The following is a 19122-nucleotide window of genomic DNA, read 5'->3' on the forward strand; positions in this document are numbered from 1 at the left end:
GCTGAGTAAAGAAGCGAGACCCAAAAGACTACATACTGAAGAACTGCATTTAAAAGTTCTAGAAAGGCACAACTAACTCATGGTGATATAAATCAGGACAGAGGACAAGATTGACTGGGAAGGGACATGAGACATTTTCCCCAGGTGGTGGGAATGTTTTATGTCTTGATTGGGGTGTTAGTTACTTGAGCATACGCATTTGTCAAAACTGAACTGTGCACTTCACTCAAGGTAAATTTTACCTCAGTAGAACAAATTAAAAAAATAAAATCCAAGGACTTCCCTGGTGGCGCAGTGGTTGAGAGTCCGCCTGCCGATGCAGGGGACACGGGTTCGTGTCCCGGTCCGGGAAGATCCCACATGCCACGGAGCGGCTAGGCCCGTGACGCATGGCCGCTGAGCCTGCGCGTCCGGAGCCTGTGCTCCGCAACGGGAGAGGCCACAGCAGTGAGAGGCCTGCGTACCACAAAAAAATAAATAAATAAAAATAAAATAATAAATAAATAAAATAGAATAAAATCCAATATCTTAGAAGGAAAAGACATGGTGAAGTAAGAAGACTTAGTTACCTATTGTGAAATGTATGCCCACAGTAACAGTTATGTGATATATTGTTATTGTAACAACAGTGACTAGTAGTTTAGTATGTAAATAAAGAGGGATAGAAGGGAAAATGGTTAGAGTAACATTCCTCTAAAAAAATAAACATACACTTACTTTAATTAGCCTGGCCATAATGGTTACGGACTCCTGACTTTGATTTTTATGTAAGCCGAAGCATTGCTGGAATCCATGTTCCTTTCTTCTCCCTCATTTACTTCCATTTATTTTGCAGAACTCAGCATGGAAACCAAATGGGAGTCTGCCCAGATCTAACAGGGACAAGTTGTTAACCTTTCGGACTTTTTCTTCATAGTAAAATGAGGGAGCTTAACACAAGGATTCTGAAATACCTCCAGTCCCTAAGATTCACCTTCTTAAGTAGATTGTCAGGACCTTGAACTTGGACCCTGATTAATAACATACTTAGTCAATACAATCTGAAAAAATAAAGTGCATTTACAAGGTAAAGTATAACCTGTTTGCCTCAGCAAAGCATAGGGTTTTTACTTCCTGGTGGCGGTAAGCATGCTTGGCCCTTTGAAAGATGACCTACTCTTTCCTTTAGGAAAGCAAACCAGATGTTTGAAAGTTGATTTTTTATTCTGATTCAAAAAATAGCAATACATAGTTTTTGTAGAAAATTTGAAAATGCAAGAAACTGTAAAAGAGGAAATAATAATCACCTTTTTATTTTTTTCCACCCAGAAGTAATTTATAACATTTCTGTACGTATCCTTCCAGCCGTTTTACACATATATCTATGGTATCTTTAATCTTTATAAATAGTTTAATTTATAACCATGGATATGTATATTATATATATGTATCATTAACATTTTCCATGTTTTTCTCCCACAAATCATTTTTAATTACTATATTCTAGCCCAAGGATTCAGCAACTTTTTCCAAAAAGGGCCAAATAGTAAATATTTTAGGTTTGCCAGCAATTTGGTCTCTGTCACAACAGTACAGTTGAGCCATGGGAGCAGGAAAGTAGCCATAGACAATATGTAAATAAATGGTCATGGCCATATTTCAGTAAAACTTTATTTATAAAAAAAAAAAAAGACAACAGCTGGACTTATTCTGCAGGCCATTATTTGTTGACTTCTGGACTTTTAAAAGTCTAGTTCATTGTTTAGGAATATTTCAAAATTTATCTGACAGATATGCTATTGTCAACACAGGCTATTTTCAATTTTTTTGCTATTATGAACAATAATGTGATATATACATTTTGGATTATTTCAGTAAGATAAATACCAAGAAACAGAACGGGTACTAAGGCTGTTGCTACATAGAACAAAGTACACACAACACACACACACACACACACACACACTCGCATGCATGCACTTTGTCTTTCTACCACCTGGAGATAGCCTCTGTTAAAAGTACGATATATCTCCTCTCAGATTTCTTTTATGCTTATATAGATTTCCCCCGCCGCCCCATAAATGGCATCATACTATGCATTTAGTTCACTAACCTACTCTTCTCATTTAACGCTGATGTTTTAATAGAATCATTTTGGCTGCTCTGTAAAGGGGCAGAGGTGAAAGCAAGACTATTAAGAAATCCATGCAGGCATGTCACAATGTTAGCCCAATTCTCTGTTAACAAATATCTAAGTTATTTCCAATTTCTATTAAAATTATGCTGGAATAAATATGGAGGGGCTTGTTTTTATTTATTGTGGTAAAATTTACATAACATAAAATTTACCATTTTAACCATTTTTAGTTTACAATTCGGTGGCACTAAGGACATTCACAATGATGTATAACTACCATCACTATCTATTTCCAGAGCTTTTTCAATCCCAAACAGAAACTCTGTACCCATTAAACAATAACTCCCTATCTCCCCCAACCCCTGGTAACTTCTATTCTACTTTCTGTCTCTCTGAAGTGCCTATTCTAGATACTTCATATAAGTGGATTCATACAATATTTGTTCTGGCTTATTTTGCTTAGCATAATGTTTTAAAGATTCATCCAGGTTGTAGCACATCTCAGAATTACATTCCTTTTTATGGCTGAATAATATTCCATTGTATAGATCTTCCTCTCCTTATGATGGGGTTACATCTTGATAAACCATAAACCCATCCTAAGTTGAAAACACTGTTAAGTCGAAGGTGCATTTAATATACTTAACCTACCAAACATCATAGCTCAGCCTAACCTACATTGAACATGCTCAGAACACTTACATTAGCCTACAGTTGGGCAAAATCATGTAATTTTTTTACTGTACTGAAAGTGAAAAGCAGAAAGGTTGTCTGATACTGAATGGTTGTACACGTGTTGCTTACCCCTGCGATTGCGTGGCTGCCTGAGAGCTGCAGCTGCTTCCTGCTGCCCAGTGTCTCCAGAGAGTACTGTAACATGTCGCTAGCCCAGGAAAAGATCAAAATTCAGAATTCAGTGTATGGTTTCTGCTGAAGGCATATCACTTTTGCACCATTGTAAAGTCAAAAAATCTTAAATTGAACCATCATAAGTTAGGGGCCATCTGTACGCACATACTACCTTTTGTTTATCCATTCATCCATCGATGGACATTTGGGTTGTTTCCACGTTTGGCTCTTGTGAATAATGTTGTGATGAACATTGGTATATGAATATCTGATTGAGCCCCTGCTTTCAGTTCTTTCAGGTATCTATCTAGGGATGGAATGCTGAATCATATAGTAACCCCATGTTCAACTTTTTGAGGAATCACCAAACTTTTTCTACAGTAGCTGTACCAGTTTTAACTTTCCTACCAGCAATGATGAGGGCTCCAATTTCTCTATATCCTTACCAACACTTGTTATTTTGTTGTTCTTTTTATTTTTTCATAGTAGCCATCCTAATGAGTATGAAGTGGTATCCCATTGTGGCTTTGATTTACATTTTTCTAATGACTAATGATGCTGAGATTCCTTTCATGTGCTTTCATTGTATATATTTATGTGCCATTTGTATATATTCTTTAAAGAAATGTCTATTCAAATCCTTTGCCTATTTTTGAATTGGGGTGTTTTGTTGTTTTTGAGTTGTAGGAGTTCTTTATACATTCTGAATGTATACATTCTGAATGCTTACCCCTTATCAGATATATTATGATTTGCAAATACTTTCTCCCATTTTGTGATTGTCTTTTCACTCTCTTGACATTGTTCTTCGATGCACAAAGGTTTTCAATTTTGATTAAGTCCAATTTATGTAATTTTTTTTCTTTTATTGCCTGTGCTTTTGGTGTCAAAACACAGTCTAATCCAAGGTCCTGAAGATTTTCACTTAGAACTGTTTTGTTCTAAGAGTTTTATAGTTTTAGCTCTTAAATTTAGGTCTTGATTCACTTTTCAAGTTAATTTTTGTGTGTGCTATATGCTAAAGGTCCAGCTCCATTCTTCTGCATGTGGATATCCAGTTTTTCTAGGACCATTAACACTTGTCTTTTCCCCCACTGAATGCTCTTGGAAGCTCTGCCAAAAATTGACCAGAAATGCAAGGGTTTATTGTTGGGCTCTCCATTCTGTTCCACTGGTCTGTATGTTCATCCTTTTGCCAGTACCAGTGTTTTGACTATTGTACTTTATAGTAAGTTTTAAAATCAGGAAGCTTGAGGTTTCCAACTATTTCTTCTTTCAAGATTGTTTTGGCTATTCTGGCAAATTTGGCTATATGGACAAACAATTTGGCTACAGTTTTGCTATTGTTTTGGTCCCTCGGGACTTCATATGAACGTATGGATGGGCTCTTCTTTTTTTGCAAAAAACACCATTGAAATTTTAATATAGATTGCATTGAATCTGTAGACTTCTCTGTGTAGTATTATCATCTTAAGTCTTCCGATCCATGAGCATGGAATGTCTTCCCATTTAGATCTTCTTTAATTTCTTTCAGTAATGTTTTATACTTTTTAGTATACAAATCTTTCACCTCCTTGGATAAATTTACTCCTATTTTTTTCTTTTTGATGCTATTGTAAATCAAATTGTTTTCTAAATTTCCTTTTTAGATTGTTCATTGTTAGTATATAGAAGTGTGACTGATTTTTGTCTTTTGACTTTATATCCTGCAACTTTGCTGAAGTCACTTATTTGAGCTAAATATAGTTTGTGTGTGGAATCTTTGGGGTTTTCTACATATAAGATCGTATCATCTTTGAACAGAGTTAATTTTACTTCTTCCTTTTCAATTTGGATGCTTTTTCTTATTATTCTGGCTAGAACTTCCAATATTATGCTAAAGTGATGAAAGCAGGCATCCTTGTCTTTTACCTGATCTTAGAGGAAAAGCATTGTGTGATGTTAGCAGTGGGTTTTTCATATATACCATTTATTATGTTGAAGTAGTTTCCTTTTATTCCTAGTTTATTGAGGTTTTCTTTTTTTTTATCATGAAAGGGTGTTAAATTTTGTCAAATGCTTTTTCTGTATCAATTGAAATGATGTTATTTTCCCCCTTCACTCTGTTAAAGTAGTGTATTATATTTATTGATTTTCATGTATTGAATCATCCTTGCATTCTAGGAATTAATCCCACTTGGTCATGGTGTATAATCCTTCTAATATGCTGCTGAATTTGGTTTTGCTAATATTTTGTTTCTTTTTGTGTCAATATTCATAAGGGATATTGGTGTGAAGTTTTCTTTTCTCATAGTGCCTTTGTTTGGCTTTGGTGTCAGGGTAATTCTGGCCTCACAGAATGAGTTAGGAAGTATTCTCTTCGATTTTCTGGAAGAGACTGAGAAAGACTGGTGTTGATTCTTTAAATATTTGGTAGAATTCACCAGTGTAGCCATCTGGTCCAGGGTTATTCTTTGTTGGGAGATTTTTGATTGCTAATTCAATTCTCATTATTAAAGGTTTATTTAGATTTTCTGTTTCTTCAAGATTCAGTACTGGCTGGCTTTGTGCTTCTAGAAATTTGTCCATTTCATCTAAGTTATCCAATCTGTCTGCTTACAATTATTCATAGTCTTTTATAAATGCTTTATTTCTATAAAATCAAGTAGTAATGTCCCCACTTCCATTCTGACTTTAGTAATTTGAGCCTTCTTTCTCTTCTTCCTTAGTCAATCTAGCTAAATGTTTGTCAATTCTGTTGGTCTTTTCCAAGAAGCAACTTTTGGCTTCATTGATTTCTCTGTTGTTTTTCTATTCTCTATATCTACTTTAACTTTTATTTTTTTCCATCTGCTAACTTTGGGTGTAGTTTGCTTCTCTTTCTCCAGTTCCTTAAGAACTACAGGTAGGTTATTGATTTGAAATCTTTCTTTGTAATGTATGTATTTATAATTATAAATTTCCCTCTCAGCACCACTGTATCCCATACATTTTGGTGTTTTTTTTTCATTGTCATTTGTCTCAAAGTATTTTCAAATCTCCCTTGTGACTTCTTCCTTGACCCGTTAGTTAAGAGTGTATTGGTTGGGCTTCCCTGGGGGTGCAGTGGTTAAGAATCCGCCTGCCAATGCAGGGGACACGGGTTTGAGCCCTGGTCTGGGAAGATCCCACTTGCCGCGGAGCAACTAAGCCTGTGCACCACAACTACTGAGCCTGCCCTCTGGAGCCCGTGAACCACAACTACTGAGCCTCCGCTCTAGAGCCTGCATGCCACAGCTACTGAAGCCCAAGCGACTAGAGGCCACGCTCCACAACAAGAGAAGCCACTGTGATGAGAAGCCCGCGTACCGCAACAAAGAGTAGCCCCCGTTCGCCGCAACTAGAGAAAGCCCGCGCACAGCAACGAAGACCCAATGCAGCCAAAAATAAATAAATTTTTTAAAAAAGAGTATATTGGCTAATTCTCATATTTTTGTGAATTTTTCTGTTTGGACAATTCATTTTAAATAGCTCCAGAAGCAGATTTCTCAACACTTCTCTTGGAAAGGCTGTCGTATAGCAAAACAGCCTTTAACAACTTTTTCTGCTTTTGAGCTTAACTCTCTTTAATCTTAAGACCTTTTGGCACTTGCCCAAACTCTGGTGTTCCCCCAATATATAGGCAGGTCATTCAAAAGTCAGCTCGCTAGATTAGTTTCTGGTGAAATCTAGTAACTTTGTTGGTAGTTCAACATTGCACCAAACAGATAACCCCACTGTGATGGACCAGCTGTAGCTATTTATGACCGGGATAATCACCCTTAACTCAATGGTCAAGGGCAAGCGGCAGTTTACCTCTTTGAATGAATTGTCCTTCTGCATTAGAAAAAACTGTTTCCACACTAGGAATTCATCACTCATTTTTCTGGATGTTTCTGGAGAGATACAGCAAAACAATTCATGCATCTGATTAGTGTACAAAATGTGGGGAAGAGGCAGAGTGGAGGCTTTGGAAACATAAGCTTAAACACCTGACATTGTTCTCAACTGAAATCCAAAAGCTTGTACAGTGTGACAAACATATGTATCTTGTATTAAGTAGAAAATTCTAAATCCTTGCAATTTAAAAATTCTAAAATTCCTTCCAATAAAATTTAAAAGTTTTAAAATCCCATGAATTTATTTTCTGATTAGATTGAATACATATTAATGAGTCAGGTAGTATCAAGTGCTTTACTAAACATTATCTCCAATCCTCACCATGACATTGGGAGGTAGGTTTCTTCACTCTCATTTTACAGAAGGGACGGACATGATGATTCAGAAAGGTAAAGTAACTTGCTTAGGAATTAAACCTAGGGGCTGAGTCCAAAGTCTTTGGATTTTCCACTTCAGCCTTTATTTTTCTATCCATATTTTTGGCTAAAATCTCATAAAATACATATAATATGATGGCTAATGAAACATTTAAATTATAAACATCTGATGATTTGATAAGTGCTTCAATTATTTTAAAGCAAATTATTTAGAGGCATGACGGGCAATTTCCTTTTCATCGAAGCCTCATAAATTCTGTTAATATTCCAAACACAAAAGATGATATTTAAAAAAACTCATTCAACAAATATTTGCTATATGTGATAACAACTTTATTAGACACTGGAATGAATACTAAGACAACTCCTTCTCTTAAGGAAATTTGGTATGTTAACAGGACATATTTTTTAAAATCTTACATCAGTGAGTGTATCTCACATTTTGACAATTAGTTTGTATGTATCTTTTAGGGAGGAACTCAGATTCAGAGAAGTGAGGTAAAGTTTTCAGGAGATGAGACTTCAGCTGAACTATCAGGACAAGCAAGATCTGGATATATTGATATGTAAATAATCTCAGAGCTAGAACTATGGTACCTAAAATATTTAACTGAATTTGGCTAACACTTAACCGAATGTGTATCTTATAACAACATCTTTAGTCTTCCCAACAATTCTGTGAGACATGGACTATGATTATTTCCATCCCACTGATAAAGAAACCGAGGCACAGAGGTTAGGCAACTTGTTTGACATCTTCCACGCCCAGCCAGCACTGGAAGAACCGAGATTCAGACCCAGAGAGCACAGGGCCACCATGTCACACTGCCTTCCTGGGTACACAGGTGACAGTCTGGTTGGGGGAAGCACCTCACGTGGTTGGACTGGGTGCTGCAGCACAGAGGACCGGGATGAGAGCAGCCTGACTGGGACAGAGGGCACCGTTTACCGAAGCAGTGGGAAAGTGCCTTGCAGAGACAGGCTCACAGATTACCAAAAGCCACGGGACCCAAAGAGCTTAAGATCTTGCACAAAAAAGTGCACTTTGCTTTTAAAAGATGTATTTGTATAAAATAAAAAAACCCAGGTGTTGCGGACTACATGATGTTTGTGCACCGGTGAAAATCCATTAGTTGAAACCCTAACCCCCAGGGGACTGTACGGGAGGTTGTCTTTGGGAGGTAATTGGGTTTAGAGGAGGTCAGGAGGGTGATGAGATTAGTGTCCTTAGAAGAAGAGAAAGACACTAGAGCTCTCACTCCTCCACCGGTCCCACAGGGGAGGAAACCAGGAAGAGGGCCCTCACCAGAACCTGACCATGCTGGCACCCTGGCCTCGGACTTCCCGACCTCCAGAACTGTGAGAAATTAAACGTTTTCGTTTAAGCCACCCAGTTTATGGTATTTTGTTAAAACGGCTTAAACCCACGCAGACATCAGGGAAATGTCTTTCCCCTGGTGTCAAATGTAAACATTCCCTTCAACCCATGGACTGGGAAACTGACCAGATGTAATACAAAATATGTTCAAAAGTATCACTTCCTCCCTGCAAAACCCTGTGTGCTTGGGGACCTGGGGTGTGTGCTCTGGGGGCTCAGTCTGCTCGCAGACGCAGAGCCCCTGCCATCTGCCAGAGGCAGGTGTGTGATGACAGGAGAGGAATGACGGGGCACCTGGGTTTTGCCCCCTTCATCACACGTCAGTAATAGGGCATGAGGATATAAAGAGGAAAGAGCATATTTATAGATGAGAGGACTAGAGTTAAGGTGGAGACAGGAAATCTGCTGAATGTGGGTCAAAGAATCTTACAGGCTCAAGCTCAAGCCCTCCATAACTTTGCTCTCAACAGCACAAAACTTGGCTGTCCAAAGATTTCTGGAAGAGGCAATTCTTCCTCTCCTGCATTCCTCCCACGGCAGGTGATTCTTCCATCCCATTAATATGGTGGGAAAATTATGGGCTTTGGGCAATTGTGTGCCAATCAGCCAGCGGGGCTCCCTGTACTATACTTAGCTATCTGAGTCTGGAGTTCCCTCAAGTGTAAAAAAGAGCATAATGAGATTCACCTGGCTTTAAACAAGAGGAAACCAAGGAGCAGCGCCTGATCCATGGTAGCTTCTCAAGAGTAGTGGCTTCTTTTTTCTTTACCCAAATAAACACATGATTTAAGGAACTTAGGAAGAAAGAGAGATAACTTCTTGGATATAAGAACTGAAGTAAAGCGTGCCCAGAAACTTGATCAGAAGCAAGGGCACAGGTTGGACAGATTTTTAGCACAGAGAACTCACCAGTTCACACCAGGACCAAACAATCCTATAGCTTCACTTTGGTCCCTTGGGGAGCCCAGAATCAATCCAGACTACAGTGTGTCCCAAGACTCCGTTCCATTTCCTCAGAGCTTTGCTATCCTTTGAAAACGGGTCATTGTATCTCTCCCGCCTTTTGACATTCCCTTGGGAATAATCCCTGAGAGAGTCACATTTAGAGATAAAACCTTATGCACCTTGGTCCGTCCCCCCCCCCCCCCGCCAACTTGTGTAAGGCTTATGTACATGATTACCTACTATCCTATAAGTGATACTTGCAACGAGTTAGCTTTATTCTAACAAAGTTGAAAGCTCAAACACTTGGGGATTCTTGTGCTTTCAAGGCCATTTTGCACTAGAAGAATTGACTTTTCTCCCCTCTGAAATGTAGTAAATTCCAATTACAGGAAAAATCGGTAGCATTTGACAAAGAACCTGTTCCAACGACCAGCTGCCCTCTCAACAAACTAACTGGCTGATAAGGGAATAAACTCCCCTAAAAAACAAGCAACACCAGTGACAACAGCAAAACCTCTGAACAGTGATGGTGACCACAGTAATTATCACAGGAAGGTAGCAAAACAGAGAAAACAAAATTCAGGTTCCAGCCCTAATACTTCCGAGTTCTTTCATCTCACAAAATGGGGTCACCAACTCTTCCCTTGCCTACCTCGTGGGGTTTTGTGAAGATTCAAGAGTGTATGTCAAGCATAAAAACAGTAAAATGAGATGCCTCATTACAACCTGCCACGTATTGTATTGAATACGCATTGTACAGACACACAGTATCCACTATTGTTCTAACATGTCGGTGAGTAATCTAGTTTATGCTTCTGATATTCTTACATATTTTATTAGAAGAAATGAAATGTTATGTGTCAAGGTTTGTATAATGCATTGGCGATAATAAGGGCAGTCTTTGAGGCTCTGGCCAGAAAAATCAGCAAGCCATTGTTTCAAACAGGAGGATGGGACAAGCTTTTCATCCAAGACCTGGGTGGAGGTGGCAGAAAGACTATTGTGATTTATCCTCTATCATTTCCAGATAATCCAAAGAAACTTGGATTATCCAACAACTTGATCTTTGAACCCTATTATCTTATCCTTGTCCCCTCATCCCACTGAGTTTCTTTTACTAAATTTGTCTTTGAGGGTCATGCTTTCATTTTTTCTCAGGGGGTCCAAAAACAACTTACAGCGATCTACTGCTGCAATGACTACTAAAGTCTGGTTGAGGACATACCCTGGTGCCCCTTTGTGAAGGAAGAGGATGACATTTCTTTCACAACTGAGTGACAGAGAGAATGCTTTCCTTGAAGAATTAATGATATTTGCTCCTCTGTGAACAATGAGAATGAGAATCATGGAACTCGTAACTGACTTTAAACTTCTCCATGAGTGACCTTATATTGGTGTGAATTATTTCTCACCTTAAATCCAAGGGCGGGTAAAATAACACATTCCAGTTTATTTAGTGTGCCATTACTTGAAGGTTATCAGCTTATTTAAAAAACAGTGCTTAGGGCTTCCCTGGTGGCGCAGTGTTTGAGGGTCCGCCTGCCGATGCAGGGGACACGGGTTCGTGCCCCGGTCCGGGCAGGTCCGGGAAGGTCCCACATGCCGTGAAGCGGCTGGGCCCGTGAGCCATGGCCGCTGACCCTGCGTGTTGGGAGCCTGTGCTCCGCAACGGGAGAGGCCACAACAGTGAGAGGCCCGCATACAGCAAAAAAAACAAAACAAAAAAACAGTGCTTGAAGAAAATAACCCTCTTGTGGTTCTAATAACTACTTAAAACTAAATATTTTTTACAAATCTTTAAAGAAAACAGTTTTATTAATTAAAAAAACAGTAATACTAATTTTGAAAAGACTGTCGATGTCATGGTGGTTTATTGGGTAAATACAAAGTATAGGCCCTTGCTCTTTTATTTTTTTAAGCAAAGCCAAAGAGATTAGAAACCAAGTAGACATATTCTCTTTAGAATAGAAACATAAATTAGTTTTAACTAACAATTAGGCACTTAAAATGTAAATGTAAAATGGCTTTTTGAAGTACAAACTATAGTTACACTCTTAAATTCCTCCTGAAATGTTTTTATAAACACAAATGCACAAGCATGGAAAACATATTTCTAAACTAAGATAATTTTCCCCTTTTAAAAAAAGAACCTGAATTCAAATCCCATATGATAGACCAATGATTAAGGTACTGGTGGGTAGGGGAAAAGAGCTTCTGAAATTTACATATTTAATTAAAACTTAAGCATTTAATAAAACTATTACAATAATATACAGTATATATGATAATGAAAAATATGTCAGGAAAATAATGAATTCTAGACTTAAAATTTTACTTTACAACAAGGCACTTAACACATTGAAACAGTACAGTAAATTTCCAAAAGATGTAATTGGCTACTTCTCAAACCTTGTAATAATATTTCTTTTGTGGATATACTCTAACATAACCACACATTTTGCAGCATTAATCATTGCATAGGAGGTAAATTAAATAATGAATTCCAACTTGGCAACTAGATTAACTTATGTTTATAGTTTCTTCTTTTTCTTTTAAAGGACAGTTTTAAATAATTCCACAATAAAGAACTATTCTCATTCATGATTCATTCAGAACACAACATATTTAGATAAATGAATCATAAAATAAATCACAACTTATAAGGTGTGTATCTGTATAAAAACTTATCTTTGGGTACCTTTTGACATGATTTTCAGTGTTTAGGTATTGAAGTCAAGAGCACTTCTTAAATAGAAGAAATATTTTTAGCAAGTAAGTCAAAGGAGTTAAATTATTGCAACACAATGACATTAAAAAAAGGACTCTATACATACAAATAGAAAAGCCTTTAACACAGGGCATATTAACTATATATAATATGCTTGATTTAACCATGTAAACTCAGTTATTAAGAAATTCCTTCTCATACTTCCTTACACTACAGAAGTGAGTGTGTTAAGACCAGCTTAAACTTTTAATCAGTTTTACAGTGCAAAACAAAAAAATTTTATAAAAGAATTTTAAAAGAAATGTTCAAAATATTCAAGGAACAAGATGTGAACTCTCGACTGAAAAAGAAACTGCATGAGTTCTAGCATGTAAAAAAAAAAATCACATAAGAAAGACAGCCAACCTGATGTTTCAAAGTAAACAAAGAATAGGCAGTTATAAAGGGAGACATTAATGATTGTGATGGTGAGAGGTAAAAACGGTCCGCAAGTTTTCTTTGATCAAACTTACAAAAGATTAGAATTGCAACCCCCTGTGATCTAAGCACATTTTCCCTTTGGGAAAGGTTTAAAATGCCTTGAAAATAATTATCCTTTTGCATGATGCTTTCAGATTATTGACAAAAATAATTTTTAAAATGCCTTTCAAAACACGAAAATACACTTTAAAAAGTGGCAGTTGGGGCTTCCCTGGTGGCGCAGTGGTTGAGAGTCCGCCTGCCGATGCAGGTGTTCGTGCCCCGGTCCGGGAAGATCCCACATGCCGCAGAGCGGCTAGGCCTGTGAGCCACGGCCGCTGAGCCTGCGCGTCCAGAGCCTGTGCTCCGCAATGGGAGAGGCCACAACAGTGAGAGGCCCGCGTACCGCAAAAAAAAAAAAAAAAAAAAGGTGGCATTTGTGTTCCAAGTTATATAAGGTATTTCCACAAGGGGGCACTGCTATACAGCAAAGAACCTTTGCAATGTCATCCATCAACCAAGACTAGAAACTCGGGCTCACTCACAACCACCTTCCTTCCACAGCAAAACTTGTTTCCCAAGATGCCAGTAAATTAAATAACAAATTCTAAATTACTTTGGGTGGAACCGAGTAGGTAAGAAGGCTTTATTTTCAGAGCTAGTGGAGGAGATCAAAAAAATAGAATCTGAAAGGAATTTATTTTCATTTGAAAGAATTTAGAAAAAAATGTGGCATCATTTACAGGAACTATTATAGAAATACTGCACCGAGGACTTAATCACAGAAAAAGCTTCAAACAAGGATAACGGATAAGATCTTATAGATTGATTAGCAAGGAAAAGGAGTTCCAAAAATTTATTGTTTCAAAAGGCAAGCTCATAATTATGATTTTTTAATCAAGGTATAATCGACATATAACATTATATTAATTTTAGGTATACAACATAATGATTTACTTGTATATATTGTGAAATGATCACCACAGTAAGTCTAGTAATTGTTTATGCTTTATATCCCAAAGTGGCATGTTGGGTTGAAACTGAAGTTTGCTTTCCTAAATGGGTTTTGTTATTTCTCTTATTTTCCCATCTTGAAACTTTGATATTCCCCACCCCCCTTATTTTCATAGCACATGCTTCCACAGCATTTATTAGAGAGCTATGACATATACATGTAAAGAACACGGGAGCAGTAGTGTCCACAAATGGGGTCATAGATGTTTTTAAAGTTCTTTAAAAGGTGATGGTATTATGTGGGGGAAAAAAAAAACAGGATTATTTGACTAAAATGCAAGGTTTATACTGTTTTCAAGGATCTCCATGATTTTTAAAGCTTAAACACCTTTCCTTACTTAATTTGAAGGAGAGTGGGTTATCTAAGATGCAGCTGAATAAGGCTCTAAGGTATATCAGGTTGTTTTATTTGAATTCGAGGCTCAAGGAATATACCAGTGTTAGGAGAGCAAAACCCAGGCTTCCATATCAGATACTTTTCATCACAATTAGACAGCAGAAATTTAAAATCAGTGTTTTCAAGTAGAACACATTGTCTTATCGCAGATGTCAATATTTAACAAATGAAAATAAGTGAAAATTATGTAGAAATATAGCTAAACACAGCAGGTAAGCTACACATATGTTTCTTACTGACTTACTTAATAATAAATACCAGAAAAACTTCTTGCATTCCAAAGCCTGCCAAGGATGTTTAGGGTTTCAATTCTTGTTGTAAATAACCAGATTAGTCTGTCTTTCTGTCTTCGAATTCAACTTTTAGTGTTTCTTTTTTACACAGAGAAAGAGCCATACTGAAAACATATACAGAATTTTAGCACCAAAGGATGATGACCCTTCTGAACAGATCTGTATTGTGCTTCTCTCCAACAATTTAAAGGTCAATTTTGTGTACCGACTCAAGGCCGACTTGTTTACAATGACAAATTTAGGGATGTTTTTCATTCTAAGTGGGGAGAAATTTCCACCTTCAGTATAAATGTAACTGCCTCCTACCAGCCCCCCTGGCCTCTCCACTCTCTGACTAGTGTTGATGACTTTGTGACCTTAAATTTTTTCCTACGGTTACTAGAAGTCTAAAGAAATTAAGCCAAGAATTATCCAAAAGATTCAACAGCATTAAATAATGCACTACATCTGGTCAGATTTTTAAAAATCCATCTTTTCTCTTTTTTTGCATCACCTGAAAGAACTTTAGAAACTATTATCCCCCTTTACTGAGTAGCTGTAACCGACTAACACACCAATTCCAACCGTAGATTATAGTGCAGCACCGTGGTATAATTTTAGGGTCAAAGTAAAATTACTCAATTGTGGTATGTGTCCTTAGGACCAGTACGTAAGAAACGGAGTCTCTTGCTAAAAGGCAAGGATGCATTAAACTTTTGGATTCCATCTTGGTTTTTCCATAAAGCACAATGTCACTAGGAAGAAATGGATTTCAGTGAAATGTGACCAACTGTATTTCTGAGTTCCAATCTGCAGCTCTAAAACATCTCACACAGGGCGTGACCTGGGAGAGAAACACAGGCTTGTTCCCCACAAGGACATGAGCATCAGTTCATACAGCTATGTGTGTTCAGCCTGTGCTACACTGTTGACTGCTCTGGGGGTACAGGTGCAAAGTTACCAGGTGGACAGCAGGACTCCTCATTAGCATAAACAGCCCCATGTCTCCTGTATATCTGTCATAGAGATCTTAAAATGAAATATTTACACACATGTAAAATCTGTGGGGTGTGTCAAATACTTGGATATTTACTTAGTTCATCTTTTTTTTTTTTAAGTTATAAAATTATCAGTTAAAAAAAAAAATAAAGTGAAAGTGATATAGTACATTGGGTGGTAGCAGCAGCGCATATTCCCAGACCTGACCCTGACCTTCCCCTTGACAGAGTAGAAACAAAGTTCACCTGAAGTTCACTCACAACCCATGGATCTCCCCTTCGCTGATAAGCCTAATGCTAAAAATCACTCTCAACATTAGGTGATTCTATTTACACAGTGGCCGTATATATCAGATTTTTATTTAAAACATTAACAAATTCTTTTGACCTTGGAGGGAAAAAGATTCCTGAAAAAATTCTGAAGTAGAGAGCTTTAGTGGAGAAAAAGAATGAGGGAAGGAGCAGTATGTTCTCTGGCATCTCCTTAACAAGCTCATTAGTAAAATCCCAGTTTGAGGGCTTGTGACCAATGAATGAAGAGCTGCAGGAGAATATAACTTTCTCAGGATGAATAAAAAACCAGTCAAAGGGTAATACTTCGTTCATCTTTCTAATCATTTGCACAAAATTTGGTCTGCTTCATTTAGCAATCAGTTCTCCTAAAATAAAAACAAAAACAAAACTATACCTTTGGTTACAGCGATAACTCTTTTGGTCTAAGAGCTGATGCCTTTGTTTTTGCTCCTCAGGTAGATTTTTCATTATCTTCACCGATCTTCTGAACCCGTGAATACTTCTTGCAAGACGACTTAAAGCAGCCAGGAGGCCAGGACAGTGGCCAGGAGAAGCAGCAAGGAATTGAGCCTTGTACGTTTTTCTCAAAAAAATAAAAGATGGGGAACCACCATGCTCGAGACAAGAAATTAGTCTGTGAAGAGACCTTCAAGTTCTGTAAAAGGTAGAGAAAAAGTAAAATGAGACATATTTTTCACAATTTGCATCCTAATTTGTTTCTTAATTAAACTGTCATTTGCTGTAACTGAACAGGGAAAGCAGCAGAATCCGGATCTCAAGGCAATGCTTGTCTTTGCTCCTTTCCCCTAACTCTGACAGGACTCTGGCCACACTTCCAACCCCCTCTACTCTTTCCCTCTCTGTGGCTCAGGCGAATCTTTTTTTTTTTTTTTTTTTACTTTTTGGCCGTGCCTGTGGCATGTGCGACCTTAGTTCCCCAACCAGAGATCAAGCCTGTGCCCCCTGCATTGGAAGCGCGGAGTCTTAACCACTGGACCACCAGAGAAGTTCTCAGGCAAATCTTCTGCCTGCAATTCCAGTAAGACTGGAGACTCAAGAGTGGGTGGGAGAGCTAGCTCTCCGGGAGGAAAAATTTTCAGGATATGTCAGTGGTCAGATCTGTGGGTCAAGGAAGATGGAAGAGTGAAAGGAGAGCTCATAAGGTTGAGCATATACGTTTAAGTGAATTGACCTAAACCACACGTTTAGGCGGCAACAGCAGTTATTCCCATTAAGCTACTGGAAACTCCGCTGTGTGAAAAGGGGTCCGCTGCATTTAAAGAAAAGAAATCCTCCAAGGATAATTTCACCGCTCTCACCTTTTCATTGGCCATGGAATGGTACCACCAGAAGAGCCGTGTTGTGATATAATAAGCAACGATCACATCGACAGTATAGTGTTCGTGCGCTACAAGAATGCAGATGATCCCAGCAGCGCTCAGCAGCCAGCAGATTAGGTGATACCACCAGAAGTGACGAGGCGAATCTGGACAGCAGAAGAGGGAACAGTTAATAGGATTCCCAGACGTGGACTGAATGATGACAGTCTATCCTAATGACCGGAGAAAAGTCTAAGGCCAGGAAGTCACTGAAGGAGAAAATGGATAACCCAAAATGAGTCCCTGTGAACTGGCCGGGATTTGCTCCGGTTGCCCGGGGGAGATGAGGTGCTGCTGGTAACAGGTCTAATAGTAATTCCCTGGGGCGGTGGGTAACACTAGATACTCTAGGTCTTACCCACAGCGTTTAATAATTAGGAAGAGAACAGAAATATTTCACATTAGGTTGGAACTGGCTCACACTGGCTCCTGTAGGGACCCCACTGGAAAGAGAAACAGTAGAGTGAAAAGAAAGGATAGCTGTCGGGAACTCCCTGATGGTCCAGGGGTTCGGACTCAGCACTTGCACTGCTGTGGCTGGGTTTAACCCCTGGTCAGGGAACTCAGATCCCATGAGCCGTGCTGTGTGGCCAAAAAAAGAAAAAGAAAGGGTCGTTGTCTATGAAAAAGGGGCAGTGGGGTGGAGGAGGTAATGAGAAAGCAAGAGTAATTTTAGGTCTCATATATAAACTTACTTTGATTTCTGCAGGGGGAGAAAAATAGTATTTGTGGCTAGCAATATTTTGATTCTCAGCAATTTTATACTGTTATTGCCAATAGCAACTATAAGACACTCCCTATGTAAAGCGTGGGATTCATGCCTATTCACTTATGGGTTTGAGCCTTACCTAGAGAGGGCACTAAGTTCACGACACTGATCGGCTATAAGAGAGAACTAAAGCGCTCGGCAGGTTACACGTGATCGCACGCCCCCCAGCCTTCCCACACAGGTGGTAATGACACAGGTGTAACTGGAACCAGTGCTCATCTCTAATAACTTTTCTTTTCTTTGAATAACTGTTGCCTTTTTTCTATTTTAAAGCTTTATTAGCTCACAAAGATAATCGAATAAACTAAAATTTATTTCATATTTAACTGTGTTTATATTTATAGTGATATTTACTTTCAAGTGTGGAAGAATGGTTGAATAGCAAAAAGGTCCATTTCCAGAACTTTACCTGACACGTCAAATCAAACATGGTTCAAATAAAAATTAAATAGCTGTTGCTCTTTGAGTCCTACGTGGAACAGTAAGATGATAAACCCGTATTTGCATTTCAAAGTCTGATTTCCTACTTCTGAACGTGCAGCTCGTTATTTCCAACTCTTGCTTGGTTCATTCTGCCACGAGGTTCTAGCAGATAACTCAGGAAATCCGAGAATTTTATAGCTAGGAGAGGCCTTGCTTCTGCAGCCTGGGGGGCCAGATCCAGTCCCCATAACTGTTCTGTTAGGATCTGAATGTTAAAAATTGAAGTAACATTCAGAAATCTGGACATTTCACTAAATATGCATTCTCCAGCACCACAGACCTCACCCCTCCCTGAAGCCTCACATCAGCCCTGCTTCCCTTCCTAACAGGTCATCTGGTATTTACCTTAAAAGTCCAAAATGTCTGAGCAAAGCAGAACTATTTTGTATTTGTTTATCCACAGGAAGCAAAGCTGAAGTAGGTAGGGAGTAAAGAGGTGGCCCATTTTACTACTCGTGGAATTGAAAATGAGGTTTCAGGAATGGCTAGATGCCCTAGCAGTGCTCTCCTAGCACATAAAAATGTATTCTCTATGAGCTACCACACTGGGATCACTGCTCATTAATTGAGAACACTGGCTGGCCCAAAGAAAAGATTTAATATAAACTATTTTGAAATAGAAATGGCAAAATGGTAATCCTCTCTGTTCTCTCATTCTACCCACAGGGATAACCTTGAGCTGAGAGATGATGATACAATTATTAATGAACTCCACTGTCTGTGTGGGATCCTAGCCCTAGCTGTCAATGAATAATAGAGACAATAGA

General features: G+C 38.4%; 1 protein-coding gene across 7 annotated transcripts in view; it reads right to left on the bottom strand.

Moving 5' to 3' along the window:
• Positions 1-19122, bottom strand: part of SGMS2 (sphingomyelin synthase 2) — a 114946-nt gene that overhangs the window by 16333 nt on the left and 79491 nt on the right. For 6 of the 7 annotated variants that reach the window (XM_060299112.1, XM_030864110.3, XM_030864109.3 and 3 more), the window contains 2 exons: positions 17044-17210; positions 15772-16379 (listed from right to left, as the gene is read on the bottom strand). In XM_060299112.1, the coding sequence (XP_060155095.1) occupies positions 16176-16379; positions 17044-17210 (371 nt within the window). In that variant the 3' untranslated portion in view covers positions 15772-16175. Of the gene's footprint in view, positions 1-15771; positions 16380-17043; positions 17211-19122 lie in introns of those variants that run through there. The other variant, XR_009563952.2, reaches the window with a different exon arrangement.

This window comes from Globicephala melas, chromosome 5 (genome assembly GCF_963455315.2).
Source record: "Globicephala melas chromosome 5, mGloMel1.2, whole genome shotgun sequence".
NCBI classification, from domain to species: domain Eukaryota; kingdom Metazoa; phylum Chordata; class Mammalia; order Artiodactyla; family Delphinidae; genus Globicephala; species Globicephala melas.